At 42.7% G+C, this 20,764-nt stretch overlaps 1 protein-coding gene across 1 annotated transcript in view; it reads left to right on the top strand.

Annotated features, from left to right (window-relative positions):
- Nucleotides 1–740: 740 nt before the first annotated feature.
- LOC122560003 (tumor necrosis factor receptor superfamily member 5-like) overlaps nt 741–20,764 on the top strand; it is a 31,970-nt gene continuing 11,946 nt past the window's right edge. Inside the window, exon 1 of the mRNA XM_043710154.2 lies at nt 741–1,411. Within this exon, the coding sequence (XP_043566089.1) occupies nt 1,364–1,411 (48 nt within the window). The 5' untranslated portion in view covers nt 741–1,363. The remainder of the gene's footprint in view (nt 1,412–20,764) is intronic.

Below are 20,764 nucleotides of genomic sequence, written 5' to 3'. Positions count from 1 at the left end.
GCCATATAAAATTATGAAGGAATAGACAAGATAGAAGCAGGGAGGTTATTTCCATTGGCCGGTGAAACTAGAACTAGGGGCATAGCCTCAAAATAACAGGGAGCAGGTTTAGGATTGAGTTGAGGAGGAACTTGTTCACCCAAATGGTTGTTAATCTGTGAAATTCCCTGCTCAGTGAAGCAGTTGAGGCTACCTCGTTGAATGTTTTTAAGGCAAAGATACATTTTCGAATAGTAAAGGAATGAAGGATGATGATGAGGGGTGTGTTGTTGGAACTGAGTCCACAAAAAGGTCAACCATGATCTTGTTGAATGACGGAGCAGGCTGGAGAGGTGAGGTGACCTATTCCTGCTCCTATTTCTTATGATCTTATGTGATGTGGGGTTGGGAAATCGTTTGGATTACTGGTAAAAGTGGAGCAAAACTCGAACCTCCATCACACAGAATTCCCTCATCTGCTATGCCCAATCTCAGGACGCTCCAGTTTCACCTCAAACCTCAGTCTGAGATCATGGGGATTTCTTTTGTGGTAAGGCATTGAGGTCACTGCCGCTAAATCTGTTGGCTTTATTATTTTTAGTTTTATGTTATTGTGTATGTGTGTATATGTATGTGGGGGGGGCAAGGGAGAAATTCGACCTTTCCAAAGACCACCCACGGTTGTCTTGACCCTTAACCCGGACGCTTTGGACTCTGGCTGGAACTTTCTTTATGCTGAGCAATTCAAGTGTGAAATCACCAGGAGCTGGGTCAGCTCTCCTTAACGCTTCTGTCTAACAGGAAGGATTCAGTTTAAGAGGAGACAGACCCAGCACACAATCTGAGATATTGAACAGGGGAGGGGAGAAAAAAAACACTTTCGAACCACTCTGTGCAAAATTTCCATTCCTTTAAACCGTCAGGACAATAACTTGGGAACGACATTATTTTGTTAGAAGGAAATGAACAGGAGGAAATCCGACGCTGTTGGTTTCACGATTGCAAACAATGAATGATTTGAATATTATCTGAATTTAGCGGCAGATACTGAAGCAGAGCTGATGTAATGAGATGGGAATAACGGTATTGTCAGCAGCGCCACACAAACCCAAAAGCAAAACAAAAGTAACGCAAGGTTTAGGTGAAAGAGACTGCGGTTGGAAAGCCCCTCGGAAAATACCGCCTAAAGGCGGGTGGGGGAAGGAGCCAGTGCTCTGTATAAATCGCTCCTGCGCCTGATCGCTAACGTATTTGCAACAAGCAAAGGAAAAAGCCACCGTTTCGGGCAGGAACCTACTGTTAACTCAAAGAAAATCAAACATCCCTTCCAGATCACTTTTTCACACAAAATTGAAAAAAAAAAGGAGGAAGTGTTTAGGACAAAATGCTCAGACCAAGTATCCTGGCTTGCTGTGTTTTATGTCTGTTTCAGGTAAGTTTCAATGTGTTCAAAATTACTGCGATGGAGTTAGCTTGCTCCCTGTTGAAAACCTTTTTTTAAAGAAATGGGACAGGAATTTCTTTCTGCATTTGGCGAGTGAATGCGAGAGAATAACCACTGGGAAATAGACCGCGGGGGAATTGTTCAGTGACTAATGACTTGGAGGTGGACAAAGTTAAAAATCAGACAACGCCAGGTTATAGTCCAACAGGTTTATTTGGCAGCAACACTTGAATGTTGGGGGTCTGATCAATAGGATAAGTGGGCTGAGGGCACAGAGACACTTTCAAATATAACATCACAGTTACCACTGAAACGTGGCTTAGAAGAGGGCAGGAAGAGCAAGTGGACATTTCTGGTGTACAGGGTTTTCAGAAGGGGATTGGCAGCTGAAAAATAGTTGCGGATGGGAGTGGGAGTGCTTAGGAGAGACAATCAATCAGGACGGACGATGTCCTCAATATTGAATAAGAACGGAACGCACCTACGGCTGGGAATATACCGTACATCCCCGGTCAGAGGGAGATAGAAAAGCAAACGTGTAATCGAAGCAAAAACAGTAGTTGCTGGAAAAACTCAGCAGGCCTGGCAGCATCTGTGCAGAGAAATCAGAGTTAAGTTTTCAGATCCTCAGAACTGAAATGTGTCATGGGCTGAATGTTGCCGAGTGCAGAAACGATGAAGCGCTAATTGCAGGTTTCAGTCAGTTAGAGTTAGTGTGAAAGGTTATCGAGGGCACAGAATTCTTAAAAGACATTGGCGGATGGTGTTGTTTCCAACACAGCTCAACAATGGGAGGGGAATATTTTCCTCAATTTTGCGAAATGAAGACGGCATATGGCAGAAGTACCAGCACTTGCATGGTCATGATCACAATTTTGTTAGATGTAGACGTAACTGCGGGAGAGGGGCAAAGGTTAACCTAAACAAATAATAGGTGGCAATGCAAACACTGTGGATGCGGAGGCTGAGTGAGAACGATTGTTTACGTGATAAACTTAGAAAACAAATAACAAATGGTTCACCATGTTTGACCATTACCAGGCTAGGCTACTGAGAGCAAGTGAGGACTGCAAGGGCTGGAGCTCAGGAATGGGGGACGGGGAAGGGCCTGAGAGATAAATCGGAGGGTGGGGGTGGGGGTGAGGTAGCTGGGAAGGCCATTGGTAGTTGAAGGCAGGGGATGATGGTGATAGATCGGAGGAGAGGGGAGGGTGGAGAGGATAGGTGGGAAAGGAGGACAGGTCAAGAGGGTGGTGCTGAGGTTGGAGGGTTGGATCTGGGATAAGGTGGGGAGAAGGGAGATGAGGAAACTGGTGAAATTGATGTTGATGCTGTGTGGCTGGAGGGCCCCAAGGTGGAAAATGAGGTGTTCTTCCTTCAGTCCTCAAATGGCTTGGATTTGGTGGTGGAGAAGGCTCAGGACTTGCGTGTCCTTGGCAGAGTGGGAGGGGGAGTTGAAGTGGTCGGCCACAGGGCGGTGGGGTTGTTTAGTGCGTGTGTCCCAGAGCTGTTTCCTGAAACACTCTGCGAGTTGCCATCCTGTCTCCCCAATGTAGAGGAGACCACATCGGGAGCAATGGACACAGTAGAGAAGTGTTTGGATACTCAAGAAAATTTCTACTGGATGTGGAAGGATCTTTGGAACTTTGGATGGAAGTGAGGGAGGAGGTGTGAGCACATATTTTACACCTCTTGCAGTGCCAAGGGAAGGTGCCAGCAGTGGATGGTGGGGGGCATGGATCTAACAAGGGAGTCGCAAAGGGAATAGTCTCTGCTCAATACTGATGGTTGTGGGGAGGGAAATATATCCCTAGCGGTGGGGTCTGACTGTAGGTGGCGGAAATGGCAGAGGATAATGTGCTGTATCCGGAGATTGGTGGGTGGAAGGTGAGGACCCGGGGTTTCTAGTTTGTTGCGGGTGGAGGGATGGGGTTTGAGGGCAGAGGTGTGGCAAGTGGAGGAGATGTACTGGAGGGCATCGTTGATCATGTAGGAGGGGAAATTGAGGTCTTTGAAATAGGAGGCCATTTGGGATGTGCTGAAGTGGAATTGCTCTTCCTGGGAGCAGATATGGCGGAGGAGGAGGAAGTGGGAGTAAAGGATAGTGTTTTTACAGAGGGTTGGGGTGGGAGGACGTGTAATCCAGATAGCTGTGGGAGTCGGTGGGTTTAAAGTAAATGTCCTTGTTGAGTCGGTTACCAGAGATGGAGATGGGTCCAGGAAGGGGAGGGAGGTGTCTGAGATGGTCCAGGTGAACTTGAAGTCAGGGTGGAAAGTATTAGTGAAGTTGATGAATTGTTCAACTTCCTCATGGGAGCACGAGGTGATGCCAGTACAGTCATCAATGTAGTAGAGGAAAAGGTGGGGTACGGTGCCAGAAACATTGACTTTCCTTATCCTTACATGCTGCCTGACTGGCTTTTCAAGCAACACACTTTTCAACACAGGCTACCGAGAGCACCAAGTGAACCTAAAGCAGCTGCTTGCTATCCTCACTGGCTAAAGGTGAGGTGCCAGAGGACTGCAGGACTAGTCACTTTGTACTGTTGTTTAAAATGGAGAAAGGGATCAGCCAAGTAATTTGGAGACCCTGCAGCCTTCTGGACTCAATATCAAGTTCAATAAATTTAGGGCTTGAACTCTCCCATGTCCTTAGCCCAACCCCCATACACCAGGCCTTGTTGTCACAGGGTCTGCCATTACACTCCCATTGTTAGCCACTAATATCCCCATTGATAATTATTAGATTAGATTCCCTACAGTGCGGAAACAGGCCCTTCGGCCCAACAAGTCCACACCGACCCTCCGAAGAGCAACTCACCCAGACCCATTCCCCTGCATTCACCCCTGACTAATGCACCTAACACTATGGGCAATTTAAGCATGGGCCAATTCACCTGGCCTGCACATCTTTGGACTGTGGGAGGAAACCGGAGCACCTGGAGGAAACCCAGAGGAATCTGTTCCCACTTATGGTTTACTCCTTACCCCTCCCCACCCCCCCTATCTTCTGCAAAAAAATGACATTTTTCTAGCTAACATCAGTTTTGAGGAAGGGTCACTCAACCCAAAACCTTAACTCTGATTTCTCTGCACAGATGCTGCCAGATCTGCTGAGCTTTTCCTCAAATTTGTGTTTTTGTTTCTGATTTACAGCATCTGCAGTTCTTTCAGTTTTTAACTACAACTCAATTGGTTAACCTTGTTGGTAGACACATTTAATTGGAAAGAAATCTTGAGGCACAGTATAAGTTATCCTCAGAAAAATGTGGATTTATCAAACACAGTTAACATGGATTTGTTAACAAAACATAATATTTGACTACTGCGTTTAGTTGTTTTTTGAGGAGGTGGTTCATTTGATATAGCTACCTAGATATTTATAAGGCTTTGATGACATCAGAAATGTAAAATCTCAAAGGATCAAGTTTAAGTTGGATCCAAAATTAGCTCAGTGGCTGGAGTGAAGGAGTCAATAGGTGTATTTGTGACGGGAAAGATGCTTCCAATGAAGATTAGCGCAAGATCCCTTGCTTTATTTGGTGACCAGTAATTTACATTGAATTGCAGGGGACCTTTTTAAAGATGATATAAAAAGTTGGCCTCGTATTTGATAATAAAAATGAAAGTTGTTGAGTGCAGGAAGATAGCAAGGGGCTGATCAGATGGATAAAAATGTGTCAAATATAATTCAGGCCAGAGAGGTGTGGCTACACGTTTGGGGAAAGCTAACAGGACCAAGGATATGCAGCAAATGACAGGATGCCATAGATTGTCAGGTAACAGAGGGGCTTGGATTGCATAGTCACAAGCAGCAGGATAGATCGTTTGGGGCATACATATGGAATATATTATTCATTAATCAGGGCACTGAATATAAAGTCAGGAAGGTTGTACTAGAATTAGACATTAGAGAGAAAACCTGCTAGGCCATAGTGAAAGTATTGGAAACAATTCTGGTTACTGCTTTGCAGGAAGAATATGATTCCACTATGGAGCTATGGGAGCTTTCCTATTCATTTGTAAGATGTGGGTGTCACTAGCTGGGCCAGCATTTATTGTCCATCAGTAATTGTCACTAAGAAAGTGATGGTGAAGCTACCTTCTTGATGCATTGCAGTCCTTGAGGTGTAGGGATATCCCTATGTATCAGCCTTCCCATGTTAAAGACTCCACCCACAGGTTCTTTCCACATACAGTACTTCATGGTAAGCATCCTTTTCACTTTGAAGGACTGACAGAGAGAGAAAGAGGGTGGGGTGGGGGGAAGTGAGGGGAAATCTTTCATCCTCATCAGATGTTTGCTGAAGTCCAGATCTCCAGTGAAGTGCCTACAAGACTACTCTGATTTGTCTCAGTGTCCTGGACTAATGAATGGAGAGCGAAAGCCAGGGTTCCTGTCTCTGATCACTATCTAATGGATCAATTGTTGGGAAGTGCATGTGAGGGTCAAACATGATCTGTTGCTTGGTAGAATGGTTTTGCCTGCAGTCACTCTGTAGTTTCAAGCACGAGGGATGAACCTGAGGCAAAACCTGTGATAGTTGCTGGGAACAAGAAATTACTGAGTGGGAAGTATCATTTCCTTTGTGTCTGGCCACCCTTTAATTGCAATATTTCACTTGTACCTTTTGGATTTCAAAGGGACCAGAACATTATGAACATGATTCACTGATGACTATTGGTTACTTTTGCCAGTTGTCAGATAGTAGCGAAACGATTTTGAAAGACTAACCTGCCTTTAAGCCAGCATGGTTTAATGTAGTGAGAGCATACAACTAGAGCATGGTACTAGAGATGCCACATGGGAAGACTGAGGGGAAGTGTGACAGGTACATGAAAAGCAAGTTAGTAGACGTTTCTGCTGATAAGAAGACTTGAGGTAAATCGAGCGGGAGGAAGCTCATGCAGAGCACAAACATTTGTGTAGACTGATTGTGCTGAATGTCCTGCTTCTACACTGGAAGCATTTTATCACTGCCATCTCAAGGTAGAAAAGCTAAAGTCCAATTTCTCACAACTCCTGGTATTAGGAATCAGCTTTGTGGCTCTCCTTGCAACCTGTGCATTAAGATTTCCACAGTTCCTTTGATAATTAGAGATGAACAATATGTAGTTTTCCAGGTGCAAACTGACTTAGGTAATAAAAGGTTTGATTGTTAAATCCTCCACTTTATATTTTAATGTTTGCGGTTATATAGTTCAACAAGCTATTTTGATACTTAGTGTCAAATACACAAAGACTCCCATCACCTTCATGGTACATGGCAGAATCTGCAGATTACACATTGAACTTACCAACCACTTTAAGACCCAACAAAATGGAGAGGAAACCAGTCATCCTCGATCCAAAGAGACTGATTAAGAAGGAGAACAATGGAGAATTCCCTCCCTCACGGCAGCATGGGTCTGTCTACAGCACATGAACTGCGTGGTTCAAGAAGGCAGCTGACCACCACCTCCTGAAGGGTGGCCAGGCAACGTCGCTTATGTCCCACAAGTTAATAGGAAAAAAAAGTAACACAATATCGTTGCAGTTTTGTATTTCTCATTAATCAGCTTGAACCATCCAACACTGTCTCTCCACTTCTTACATTTCTGTAAGTTATCGTGCTGCCATACAATGTCAGAAACAAAATTGATAAACATTTGCATAAAAGTATGATATTTAAACTGGGACTGAATATCTTTTATAAAGCATCTATATCTTACTAAAAAAAAATCTTGCACCTGATCTATTATTCCCCACAGTCTTGGCCCACGTCATCTAAAACTTCAAAGAGTCATTACAGGAGTAATTGGCATTATGCTTAGGTCATTGAACTGATGAACTAAAACCCCAGGCTAATGTTTGCGGACATGGGTTCAAATCCAATCATTGATTGTTCTAAAAACTCATTTGGAGACAGGTATCTGTTGTCTGTAAGCACTTAATTAGGCCTACAAGCAACTCTATTCTCACATTAATGTGTTTTGCTCTTCCTGTTCTCTGGAATGCCTGAACAAACCCAATTATGGAAGGGCGACAAATACTTACCAGTGTCACCCAATTCCCAAACAAGAATAAAAAAGAATTATGGCTCAGAAGAAGGCCATTCAGCTAACCAAATCCATGCTAGCTCTCTGTAAAGCAACACATCTTGTGTGTGAGCATAGGAATTGATCAAGGAATGTTTAAATATGATGTCAGAGCAGAAGTAGATCATTCAGCCCATTAGTTGAGAGTGGAGTACTGGAAACGCACAGCAGGTCAGGCAGCATCCGAGCAGCCAGAGAATCGACGTTTCGGGCAAGCGCTCTTCATTCAGCCCATTGAGTTCTCTCTACAATTCAATGAAATCGTGCCTCATTTCATAATCCGTAACTCCAGTTACCTGACATTTTCCTCTAACTCTTGTTTCTCTTACTGATTAAACATATGTTTATCACAGCCATGAATATTCTTAATGACCCAGCCTGTATGGTAAAGAATTCCACAAGTTCACTACATCAGAGAGGAGAGATCTCTCCTCAACTCTTGCCTAGTTAGGCTGAGATTATGCCATCTGCACCCAGAGTTTCCTACAGGGGGAGACAAACTTTCCATATCTACCTTCACTAGTCCCGTAGGCATCTTATATTTTTCAATAAGGTCACATTTTATTCTTCTAAACTTCAATGAGTTTGCATTTGTTGGCACTGCTTACATGTTGGTTGTGGGACTGTTCTTGGAATGTAACTGACAGGTATATGGCTGTGGACAGAACTGAGTTCTGCTGAATGATATTTGCTAGAGAGAAGGCAGGGTATGTGATATATACAGAGTCCATTCCAAAGGACATATCTTAAAAACAAAGCTGGTAATGTTTCTTTTTAGGGATACACATCAAGAAAGGTAAGAATACTGTCAGCTCCACAAGTGGAATGTTCATTTGTATACCTACAGAAAATAGGTTCAAGTGTAGACCATGTTCGTCTAAAAACTTGCATTGCCCTATTGCAATGGAGAAGTATGGACTTCTTTTGTGCAATAATCCTATTTCTGTTTTAATTGTTGATCTGAATTAAAAAGTGAGGTGCCAATTAATTTTAGGAATTTCTAAGATACCAGGTTTAAGAGGAGACCATATCAATCTAAAATCTTGCAATGCCCTACTGCAATGGAGAAAAATATACTCCTTCTGCGCAATAATCCGATTGCCATTTTAATTGTTGATCTGAATTAAAAGGGAGGTGCCAAACCATTTTAGGAATTTCTAAGCCACCACTTGCAATAAATCCAGTCTTTGCTTCAAACAAATAGTGTATATCCATTTGCAGTCTTTCAGAAAGAAAGTCTTGAATTCATACCACACCTTTCATGACCACAGAACAACACAAAACACTTCGCAGCCACATTTTGAAGTGTTGTCACTATGATAATAAGGCAAAAGTGACACAAACACCTCCCTCAAATAGAATGGCGATGATGTCCAGCTAATCTGTTTCGATAATGTTGACTGAGGGATCAATATTAGCCAGGACATTGGGAATTCCATTGCTCTACTTCAAAATAGGATCTTTTACATGCACCTGACAGGGTGTGAGATTATCCAAAATACTGCACCTTCAATAATGCCCCACCACCCCACTCTCAGCACCACACTAGAGCCTCAGGCTTGGGTTCTGTGCTTACACATTCAGCATGAAACTTGAAACCACATCGTTCTGACTCAGAGGCCAGAATGCTAACAACTGAGGCATGACTGATGAAGGGCTTTTGCCCGAAATGTCGATTTTACTGCCCCTCGGATGCTGCCTGAACTGCTGTGCTTTTCCAGCACCACTCTAATCTAGACCATGACTGATACACAAGTATCTGGTGGCTGATGATCTATCCTCCAAAAAGGGATTTACCATGTGACTGCACTTCACAATTCACCCAAATTACTTGCTGACCACCTTCCTTTGATATTTATAAATTGGAAATCACCCAGACACTCACATCACTTTCACTGAACAGGTCTGAAATACGTTCTTGCAGCTTGACTTACTTCTCTATTTAAGCATTCACACCATCACCTCAGTCTACCCCTTCCCCCTATGCTGGTAAGTATGGCCTCAACTAGTGAGCACATATAGAATAGAATAGAATTCCTACAGTGTGGTAACAGGGCCCTTGGCCCCACAAGTCCACACCGACCTTCCGAAGAGTAACCCACCCAATCCATTTCCCTACCCTTTTACCCTATATTTACCCCAGACCAATGCATCTAAACTACACATCCCTGAACACTATGGGCAATTTTCCATGGCCAATTCACCTAACTTGCACATCTTTGGATTGTGGGAGGAAACTGGAGCACCCAGAGTCCCCTCACCTGCTCCTGGTCGATCAATGCTTGTTTTTACATCTCTCCATGGGTCTACTTTCCCCAGCTCCTCCAGCTTTATAACTGCCTGTCAATACGGTATTTTGAGTACCCTCTATTTTAATCTCTCCACTGCTGGCGAACATCAGCATCCAGGGTCAGGGCTCTGAAATTTCTCACCTCAACCCCTCTATACTTAGTTTTTTCCTTTTAGTCAACCTGTTCAGGGATATTATTACGCACCTCAGGAGCAGGTGGGACTTGAACCCAGGCCTCCCGGTCCATGGGGAGGGATACCACCAGTGCCCCACCTCTTTCCTCCTGCAATCCACTCTATAAACCCAACTCTCTGGAAAAGCTATGACCAACTGCCATGTCTTCCTTGGCTCACTGTCTTTTTTTTCTTGTCTGATTTTGCTCCTGTGAAGCACCTTAGAGCATTTCATTACATCAAAGGTGCCATATAAATGCAAGTTGTCCTTTCACTTTTTAAAAAAGTCCTCAAGTAACGGTATCTCTTTAGTTCATCATTTAATTTTATAATACTTGGCCAATTAATATAAGGAAGCAACAAAGTCATTTCAAAGCAGTACATTTTTACAAATGCTTCATCTGATACAACCTGTATAATTCTGTTAAACCCAAGGAAGTCTGTTAAACTCCACTTTTGTGGGTGAGGCACAGTGGTTTACCTTCAAAAGTCCCTTTGTCAGAGACAAACAAAATATCTTTCTTCCAGCAGACTGGCAGAGCTACAGTAGATAATACTGCAACTGCAGCTCTGAAGGGAATTACCTAAAAGGCCCATTACACAGCCTGCTATGCTTCAGCTTGGTTGAACTGATGCTTGTCCAGATTTCAGTATGCAGTAAAAAAGATTTCATGAAGGAAGAAGTCATAACTTTGGGTGGCACAGTGGTTAGCACTGCTGCCTCACAGCGCCAGAGACCCGGGTTCAATTCCTGCCTCAGGCACATTCTCCCCGTGTCTGCGTGAGTTTCCTCCAGGTGCTCCGGTTTCCTCCCACAGTTCAAAGATGTGCAGGTCAGGTGCTAAATTGCCTGTGGTGTTAGGTCAAGGGGTAAATGTAGGGGAATCGGTCTGGGTGGGTTGTGCTTCGGTGCGTCAGTGTGGAATTGTTGGGCCGAAGGACCTGTTTCCACACTGTAAGTAAACTAATCTAAAAACGTTTCTAATCTCCAATCTTGCCAAAAAGCCAGCCACCTTCAAGCAAATATGAAAGTTTAACCACATTTGATTATGATCATCGCAAGTTGAGCTCTGATGAAGAGTCACCTAGACTCGAAACATTGGCTTGCCCTCTCTCCAGGGATGCTGCTTCATCCAATGTGACCTCGAGCATTTGTTATTTTCAGTGCAGATTCCAGCACTTGCAGTAATTTGCTCCTATTACCAATTATGTGGAAAATATGGCAGACTCTTACTCTTATCTTTGAGTAAGAAGGTCATGGGTTCAACCCTGACATGATCCAGGCTGACAGCTCAACGTAGTTCTGAGAGATTGCAACATTGTCAGAGGCATTATTGTTGAAATGACCTGTTAAAACACGTCTGCTCTCTTGGGTGACATAAAAGATCCCATGGCACTGGCTAAAGTGATAAGGATTTTCCCCAGTTTATTCATCCCTTAGTATTTAGGCACTGAGGTCTAAAATGGTTTGGCACCTCCCTTTTAATTCCGATCAACAATTAAAACGGCAATAGGATTATTGCACAGAGGAATCCATTATTCTCCATTGCAGTAGGACAATGCAAGTTTTTAGACTGACATGGTCTACTCTTAAACCTATTTTCTGGCCCATTTCTTATCTAAATGTCGGCAAAGTTCTTGAACAAAATAACTTGTTACTGACCCTTTTGAGCAGTTCCCTGATTTTTGGGTACCTTTACTGTCATTGTTTACCATTGTAATTTGCAATATCAACATTTGCCCTTCAATCCTGCTATGTGATTGTAGGCTCTATCTCTGGGAGTTCAGCAGTTCAAACAGAATGGCCACCAGCAGCTATTCAGAACATCCAGTGTCAGACTGTAGAAGTGGCTAAGTCAGTGTCACTCAAGTCCCAGGAGCAAAGTTTTTAAAAAACCTGTGACCATCAGTTGGTGCAGTGGAGAGAATTTCTTCAGTACTTCTCTCAACTCAAAATAGAAAGTTACCGTTTTGAATATAAAACATATATTCATAATCTGGCCATAGAAACTCACACAAGTAATTTACTGGTATGCTGTTATATGATCAGTTTCAGAGAAACTTTGGCAGGTACATACTGTCGACAGTTCACACCGCTGCAATGATACATAATGATGGAGAGGGTGATGGATAGATCGCAGGTCATAATCTGTCAAGACCTTTCATCATTTTGAAAAATCCTTGGGACATTAGAATCTCTGGCAGTGGGATTTTTTTTTGAGCCATTCCCATAACCCTATTCTTTCATTTCCAACAACAAACCAATGAATTTTCACTTCCCCTTTTCATGACTGGAATGTACCTCCTATAACAAGATGCCAAGTTCTACAGATGTATTACAACTGAAATTATCTTTCTAACACCAGAAAAGATCTATGAGTCCACACTCTTCGTTCTCTGTTCCTTGAAGAATCTTATTATTAGAATGCACAGCCTTTCATTGTGCTTTTTCTTCAAGCAGACCACAAAACAAGTTTTTGTACTGAGCTGTCTTTGCTACCTCCTCGGTCTCTCCTCTAAACTCTTTACAACCTTTTGCAATGTTCTGCATTCTCCCTTGCTGTTCAATGATCGACAAACTTCCACCTTGTAAATAAGTGGAAAACTGAAGATGTTCTATCATGGATCCTACCATTTACACCAAAGAAAACAATTCCTTATGTTATGACCCTCAGCCATTTCACTCCCAAATTTGATTTCTTTCTGTTAGTTGGAGACAAAAATACACAATAATTGGCCTCAGTACCTATAGAGTAGGGACGAGGTTAGTTTGCCTCTGATTGCTAACCTGCAACCACGTCTTGTGCATTGCATGCATGTGTTAGAGTTGGGTGAGGATAGAATTGGGTTGAGCTTTGAATGCTCTGATTTGAACAAATTTAGTAAGTAGGCAAATACATGGCAGATGAAGTATAATGTGCTTAAATGTGAGTTTATCTACTTTAACAGCAAATAACAGATTATTATCTGAATGGAAATTGCTTGAGAAAGGGGAAGGTGCAGTGAGACCTGGGTGTCCTTATACACCAGTTGCTCAAAGTAATCATGCAGGTGCAGCAGGCAGTGAAGAAGGTAGATAGTATGTTGGTCTTCATAGAGAGAGGATTTGCATACAGAGGCAGGAACATCTTGCTGCAATTGTACAGGACCGTGGTGAGACCACATCTGGAATACTGTGTGCAGTTTTGATCTCCATGTCTGAGGAAGGATGTTCTGGCTGTGGAGGAAGTGCAATAAAAGTTCACCAGAAGGATCCCTACAATGGCAGACCGATGAATGAAAAGAGACTGGATCATTTAGGACTTTATTAACTGGCTGTTGTGGTTCTGTTCGCCGAGCTGGAAATTTTTGTTGCAAACGTTTCGTCCCCTGTCTAGGTGACATCCTCAGTGCTTTGGAGCCTCCTGTGAAGCGCTTCTGTGGTGTTTCCTCCGGCATTTATAGTGGCCTGTCCCTGCCGCTTCCGGTTGTCAGTTTCAGCTGTCCGCTGTAGTGGCCGGTATATTGGGTCCAGGTCGATGTGTTTGTTGATGCCTAAGAGAAAGACAACGGAACGAGGACATGCCACAACCCAAAGGACTAGCCACACTACCATACATCAGGAGCATTTCAGAACTGACAGCCAGACTACTGCGACCACTAGGACTTATAACAGCACACAAACCAACAGCCACCCTCAGACAACAACTCACCAGAACGAAGGACCCGATACCCAGCATGAGCAAAACTAATGTAGTGTACAAAATCCCATGCAAGGACTGCACAAAACACTATATAGGACAAACAGGAAGACAGCTAATGATCCGCATCCATGAACACCAACTAGCCACGAAACGCCACGACCAGCTATCCCTAGTAGCCACACACGCAGACGACAAGCCACATGAATTCGACTGGGACAACACTACCATTATAGGGCAAGCCAAACAAAGAACAGCCAGGGAATTCCTAGAAGCATGGCACTCATCCACAAACTCCATCAACAAACACATCGACCTGGACCCAATATACCGGGCACTACAGCGGACAGCTGAAACTGACAACCGGAAGCGGCAGGGACAGGCCACTATAAATGCCGGAGGAAACACCACGGAAGCGCTTCACAGGAGGCTCCCAAGCACTGAGGATGTCACCTAGACAGGGGACGAAACGTTTGCAACAAAAATTTCCAGCTCGGCGAACAGAACCACAACAACGAGCACCCGAGCTACAAATCTTCACCCAAACTTTATTAAGTGGGGTTTAGAAGAATGAGGGGCGGATCTCATAGAAACCTATAAAGTTCTAACAGGACCAGACAGGAGTTATGTTCCTGATGACCAGGGAGACCAGAACCAGGGGTTAGTCTAAGGATATAGAATAGACCATTTATGCCTGAGATGAGGGTCAAGGAAAATAACAGCACAGGACACAATTCCTCCGTTACTTTGCATACACTGACTGTTAGGGCTATATTAAGACTGTATGATTGTAAGAATAACAGAACAAAATTTGATGGGTGTGTTCTGATGGTTTACTCACGGAGGCTGCAGGGCTGGGGTGAGAACCAGATGTCAGTTAATTGTAAAACCACAGGAAGGCAGGGGAGTTTTCACAAGAAAACCCCTAGCCAAAAAGATACAGTACAAAATAAAGGCACAGTCACATCACCCTCTGCTTCATTGTAACAATGTTTTGTGCTTTGTTTTTGTTTACCAACCAAAACTCTTGTGTTTAGGATAAAAGAGATGAGGGAGTTTGCATCTGAGGGAAGTAGGTGGACAGACAGTTTACAAATTGTTGTCGATCAGCACATCTGAAGAAAGCTGGTTGAATATTTTTCCAGGTTGATAGCAGCAGAAATAAAAATCTCCAATTGAACAGTATAGAGGGCATTCATGTTTCTGCCACATTAGAATGTCGTTATTATCTCGTCAGCAGTAGTTCAAAGGGTGCAGTGTACTTTAAGATTTTAGTGGCCAGAGCAGAGACCAGGTGCACAGGGGGAGAAGGAGAGAGAGCTTCATACAGTGTAATTTAGTAGCAACCTTGTAGAGGCCTTGGAGATCACCATATATTGTCCATTAGATGGGCCAGAATCACTGAATTGTGACAGTGCAGAAGGAAGCTATGTCTACACCAGTTCAATTACCCTGATCTCAATCTCCTGCCTTTTCTCCATACTCCTGCACACCATTTCCATCCAAATCATCATCTGATGCCCCCTTCAATTTAATCTACCGCCACCACATTCCCAGGCAGTGTATTCCATACCTTAACTACTCACTGTGTGAAAAAGTTCATTCTTACGTCACCCTTGCCCTGTTTGCATCTCACTTTAAATCCATGCTTTCTCATTCTAGTTCCAGTTTAGCAGTGGGAACAGTTTCTCCCTATTTACTCTATCCAGTCTGCTTATGATTTTGAAAACCTCCTCTGTCTTCTTCTTTCCAAGGAGAACAGTCCCAACTTCTTCAATTTATCCTTATAACTGAAATTTCTCATTCCTGGAACCATTCTTATAAATCATTTCTGCACTGGCTCCGATCTATTCACATCTTTCCTACATTGTTATACTAAGACTGTACACATTATTCCAGCTGAGGTCTAAGCATTTTGTACAAATTCAACATCACCGCCTTGCTCCTGTATTCTATTATCTATCACTGCATACTTTATTAATTGCTCTGTCCACCTTTTCTGTCACTTTCAATGATCTGTGCACATCTATACCCAGGTCCCTCTTTTAGAGAGAGAACCAGAATGGTTTGAGCTTAACTTCACCTCACTCTAAATGAGGTTCCCCTCCATCTGCTGCCTGCAGGGATCTGATGTGAATAAGTTAGAATAGTCTTGATGAAGCCTCCAGCAAGAGCAAAACAACATGGTACAGCAATTTCATTCAAAGCATTCAGAGGCAGGAAATGGAAATATTACATTTGGGGATGTGTTGGATGCTGGGACAAGGACCTGAGGGTGTTATTGAGCAGAATGGAAGGAGCTTGACTCTGTTAGACCCTGATTTGGGTGCTTTTGAAGTTGGGACTGGGTGGCTGAGCTAGTTCTATTCCTCTGTACAAACATCCCTTGCCTCAAGGAATATGGATGTTAAAACTGAATTGTCCTGTGTTTGAACTGGAATGTTATGGTTCTCCTTTTCTCTGCTAATCTACCCAGCCAATGGTTTAATTTTACACCGTGTTGTAGGGGGTGCAAAATACTTTACCAGGAATTCAGAAGTGCAGTCTTGGTCTTGAGCATTTCCTCATCAGTTCACCCAGACATTTGTTATCAAGTTATGTAAACCTGGCTCAGAGATTTATGAATTTAAGTTCCCTTTATCACTAGTTTAAATTTCTTATTTAAGAGGTATATTGCATTTATTGAGGAGATCTTAAACCTCAAGGTCCTGATTCAGGTTAAGCATCCCCCAGCACTATTGGAAGGAGAGCATTGTGCTCTCGCAATCCGCCTGACATCACCAAAAAACATCAATCAACTAGTTGTTGTAATGCTGTTTTGTGGGATGTTACTTTCTACAAAATCTAAATTCATTCATTGCATCCTTAGCTCTGAAGGTCACTCCCACATTTGAACTTGTCCCACTTCAAAATATGAATGTACTCTGAGCGAGTGTGTGTGTTTTAGTGGGGATTTCAGGCTGAGGGGCTGGTCAACACCCTCAGGCACTGTTCAGATTAGAGCAGATGAGTCCTCCTGATGTCCTGAACAATACTGAATCTTCAATTGACATCAGGTTCACTCAGATACCTGTATCAGGTTATGTAAATTTATGTCAAAGGTAGTTAAGTAGCATTTATCATAAATACTCAATGCATTAAAACAAAATTCCCCCTCTTTTTGCTAATCACCTGATCTGATTTTTGACTGGCCTGCATGTGGCAACAATTTCTCCCTATTTACTCTTTGGGAACACTCCCATCAATGTGAAAGCAGGGGTGAAAATACTCACAAGCTGCAGAATTACAGAATCATTGTTGTGTTATGTTGCAAAAGCAAGTTTTATAATTTTAATCCTGACTACAATAACTGAAGACAAACCAAGCCCCCTTTAAGAAAATCATTATCACATAAAGAGCAGAATTCTGTGAGAATTTTTTTTCTTGACAAAAAGATTGCCTGATTTGAAAGTGCTTGGATCTATAACATTACCGTGGCACACACAGTAGATATTCTGACAGGACAGATGTTATTTATTTGTCAGCTGTAGGAATTTTTCTGTTTTCCCAGTCCATTTTTCTTGAGAAAGTGAGTTGTTGGCTGGCAAATTATTAAGAGACTTCCAGCAATGTATCAGCAGAACCATCTGTACCGTTTAGTGCCAAATAGTTTGAAGTTCGGGTTGATTTCTATGCTAGACAGAAAAACAAAGAATACCAGATGCTGGAAATCAGATTTCTGTGCTGTTGGCTCCTTGACATAGACTGAAGTTTAGGAAATACTTTTATTCTTTCAAATGAACATACCAGTCCTTGGATTGGATAGATTAGATGAGATTACTAACAGTGTGGAAACAGCCCTTCGGCCCAACAAGTCCACACCAACCCTCCGAAGACCAACCCACCCAGACCCATTCCCCTACATTTACCCCTTCACTTAACACTATGGGCAATTTAGCATGGCCAATTCACCTAACCTGCACATCTTTAGACTGAGGGAGGAAACCGGAGCACCCGGAGGAAACCCACACAGACACGGGGAGAATGTGCAAACTCCACACTGACAGTTGCCTGAGGCGGGATTTAAACCTGGGTCTCTGGCGCTGTGAGGCAGTGCTAACCACTGTGCCACCCTTTTTTTTTCAAAAGGACACAGTGACCCTTCAACATTTTTTAGATTGGAGAGTGTACTATGTTTGTATCTAATAGATTCTGTTGAATGCTGTCAAATGCCTAGCAGTTGAAGGAAACAAGGTAAATGGATATTTGGGTTTAACTAGTTAACTATACTAAGGTGTAAATATAAAGAAGAGCCAGGCAGTACAAGGGGGAATTGTTTAGAGATTGGTGGTGTAAGCTTTGTGGCAATCAATAAACAGACTCCACCAAAGTATTCTTGTCTTGAAAATACACTTGGAAATCCTGTAACACAAAATATTGTTGTTAGCCCTAATTCAGCCATATGAAACAAATTGCTCATTATGGCACATCAGAGACATAGAGTCCTAGAAATGTACAGCACAGAAGCAAACCCTTCAGTCCAACTCGTCCATACTGACCAGATATCCTAACCAACTCTCGTCCCATTTGCAGGAGTGACTTTGCTATATTCTGTATTCAGTTAAATACAGTTGTGTAGCTGACAGATTCTCACTTTGACCTATATGTTAAAGACAGTGAAAATTACTCTTAACGTTAAGGCTCAAATATAAAAAGCATACTTCCATTCCTCTAGTTATAACCCACTTGAGAGGTGTCTCCCTGGAACACAGTGCAGCATCACTATTCATTATATAAACTAGAGCAATATTTTTGCAGTAGATTACACCTTCTACAGAATACAATGACTGCAGTGTTTTCAGTAGGAGGTAATCCTGAGAAAAATGTTGACTAACAGCAAAAATTGTAACAGATACATTTGAGCAGTGGATGATCAGATTGGGTTTATTTTAAAGCTTCTCTGATAAAATAAACCACACATAAAGAGCAGAATTCTGTGAGAAACCCCTTTTTATCACTATTTGAAATACTTAGGAAGCTGCTCACAGTTTACTTTTTCTATAATATCACAAAAGCTTGTGTTTGCTCTCACTTTCGTCCCTCTTTTCCTGTTGGTGTCAGCATCGACTGCCACTGGAAGGTTTCAGGGCTTCAGCAGCCATCAGATGGTGGTTGTGGTTCACAGTTAGCACTCTCCTCAGGGTCGGAAGTTTGTGCATTCATCGTCTCAGACCAAAAACTTTAGAATAAGATCCAGGCTGTGTCATACCATAAAGTGGCCACATGGTATGAAGAAAATAATGCTAAGCATTTTGATGAGTGTCAATGTGTTTCACTATCAGGAGCCCAAAACAAATGAAAAAGACTATTTTTTTGTTCTCCCTTATTTAATTGTGGCTCTTACTGAAGTCACCTCATTCTGTACTGGCAGGCATTAAAGCCATTTTTGGCCAATGTTCTCTTGGCAGAATGCACTTGGAATGGGCATTGGTTACCAATAATCACCTAGGGGAAACATATTTTCTTATTGCTGGAAACCTAGAAGTCAAATTCCCAAATAACTGAAAAGGAAAGGTTTGCAGGACATTGAGGAAAGAACAGGGAAGTTTGACTTTGAGATCTCAGTTTGGGATGCATTCATCATGGAATCATAGAATTTCTATAGTGCAGAAGTCGTGTGATTCCAGAATTTTAACCAGTCATTGACTGTTGAACCTGGAAGTATATCACCATTCCTTCAGTGTTGCTGAGTCAAAATCGTGGAGTTCTCTCCCTAACAGCATTGTGGGTCCATTACAGTTATAGGCTGCAGCAGTTCGAGAAGGCAGGTCACCACCATCTTCTCAAGGCAGCTAGGGATGAGGAATAAATACTGGTGAAGTCAGTGATGCCCAAGCGCCCGTGAATGAATTTAAAAAAAGACTGTGGTCAGGTATTAACAATAATAGATCTGAGCCCTATAGACTGGATGTTCCTTTGTAAATGGTCTGGTCTTGCTGGTTTTCGTGAGGGGTTACAGTTGATTTCCATGCAATGTGGCCACGGAGGGCTAAACCAGTCAAGGGTTCTGCCTGCCTGCTATCCAATGAGAGCTGATGGAAAGTGCATGTGTATAAACATTATTGGGGCCAGGTTTTTGGATAAACTCTGGCCCATACCCATTTGAAAACTCAATGTGCTTTTGCATCCAAACCACAATCACTTGAGCATAATACAGAAGGACTGTAAATCAAGTAAGATTATTCCCTAGAAAGAGTCCAGACATTGAGGAGAGAAAGGAGAATGTTAGTGAGAACGTGACCATGGGAATAACCCAACTCTCAGGCTGAGAGTCGAGAGTGTGGTGCTGGAAAAGCATCATGATGAAGGGCTTATGCCCAAAACAACGATTCTCTTGCTCCTCGGAATGCTGCCTGACCTGCTGTGCTTTTCCAGCATCACACTCTCAACTCTGATCTCCAGCATTTGTGGTCTTCATTTTCTCTGACTCTCAGGTTTAGTTTGATGTGAAATCACCTGGGTGGCATAAACATCAGGGGATGTGAGGACAGGTTCAGAGTCAGGGAATTGGAAAAGGGCCGGAACAGATCAGCTGACCATTAGGTTTATTCCATCAAGATGTATCTTATGGTCGAATGGAGATAAACCATGAGCCCGTCCTTCCCTTCTCACACAAACCCCAAGTCGGGGTGAAAAAGAAACAGAAAACAGACAACTTGGGGCCAACTTAAGGAAATGGGAAGGTCAGGGAAATTCCACTCTCATTTCTGAAGGCAATCAAGCAAAGACCCGAAAGCTGTGGTGACTGATCTCTGTAGCCTGAATTAACCTAACTAGCAGTTGTGATTTCAAGTGTCAGCTCTGAAACACATTTGGGATTTTTCAGTTACAAGGAAATCATTGTTTCCCTGTCAGTTGTCTGAAGTTTGGAAATTTTTTGGATTTCTGGAGTTAGATGTTTTCTCACGAATGTGATTCCTGTTTTTTCTGAAACTTGCCTTGACAGGGAAAACCCAATGATTCATGGTAATGTGATCAGTCTTTAGAAAACATGCTGTACTTCTTGTAGTTTTCAAGAAAAGGATCCAGCTTTGTTTTTGGTTGTTGTGACCCACGTTGTTTTGAGCTTAGTTTGCTGATT

This window comes from Chiloscyllium plagiosum, unplaced genomic scaffold (genome assembly GCF_037043375.1).
Source record: "Chiloscyllium plagiosum isolate Xiang-an unplaced genomic scaffold, Cpla_swu_hap1 HiC_scaffold_15, whole genome shotgun sequence".
In the NCBI taxonomy this organism is placed as follows: domain Eukaryota; kingdom Metazoa; phylum Chordata; class Chondrichthyes; order Orectolobiformes; family Hemiscylliidae; genus Chiloscyllium; species Chiloscyllium plagiosum.
Note: the sequence above shows the minus strand (reverse complement) of the source record. Positions and strands in the feature narration are given on the sequence as shown.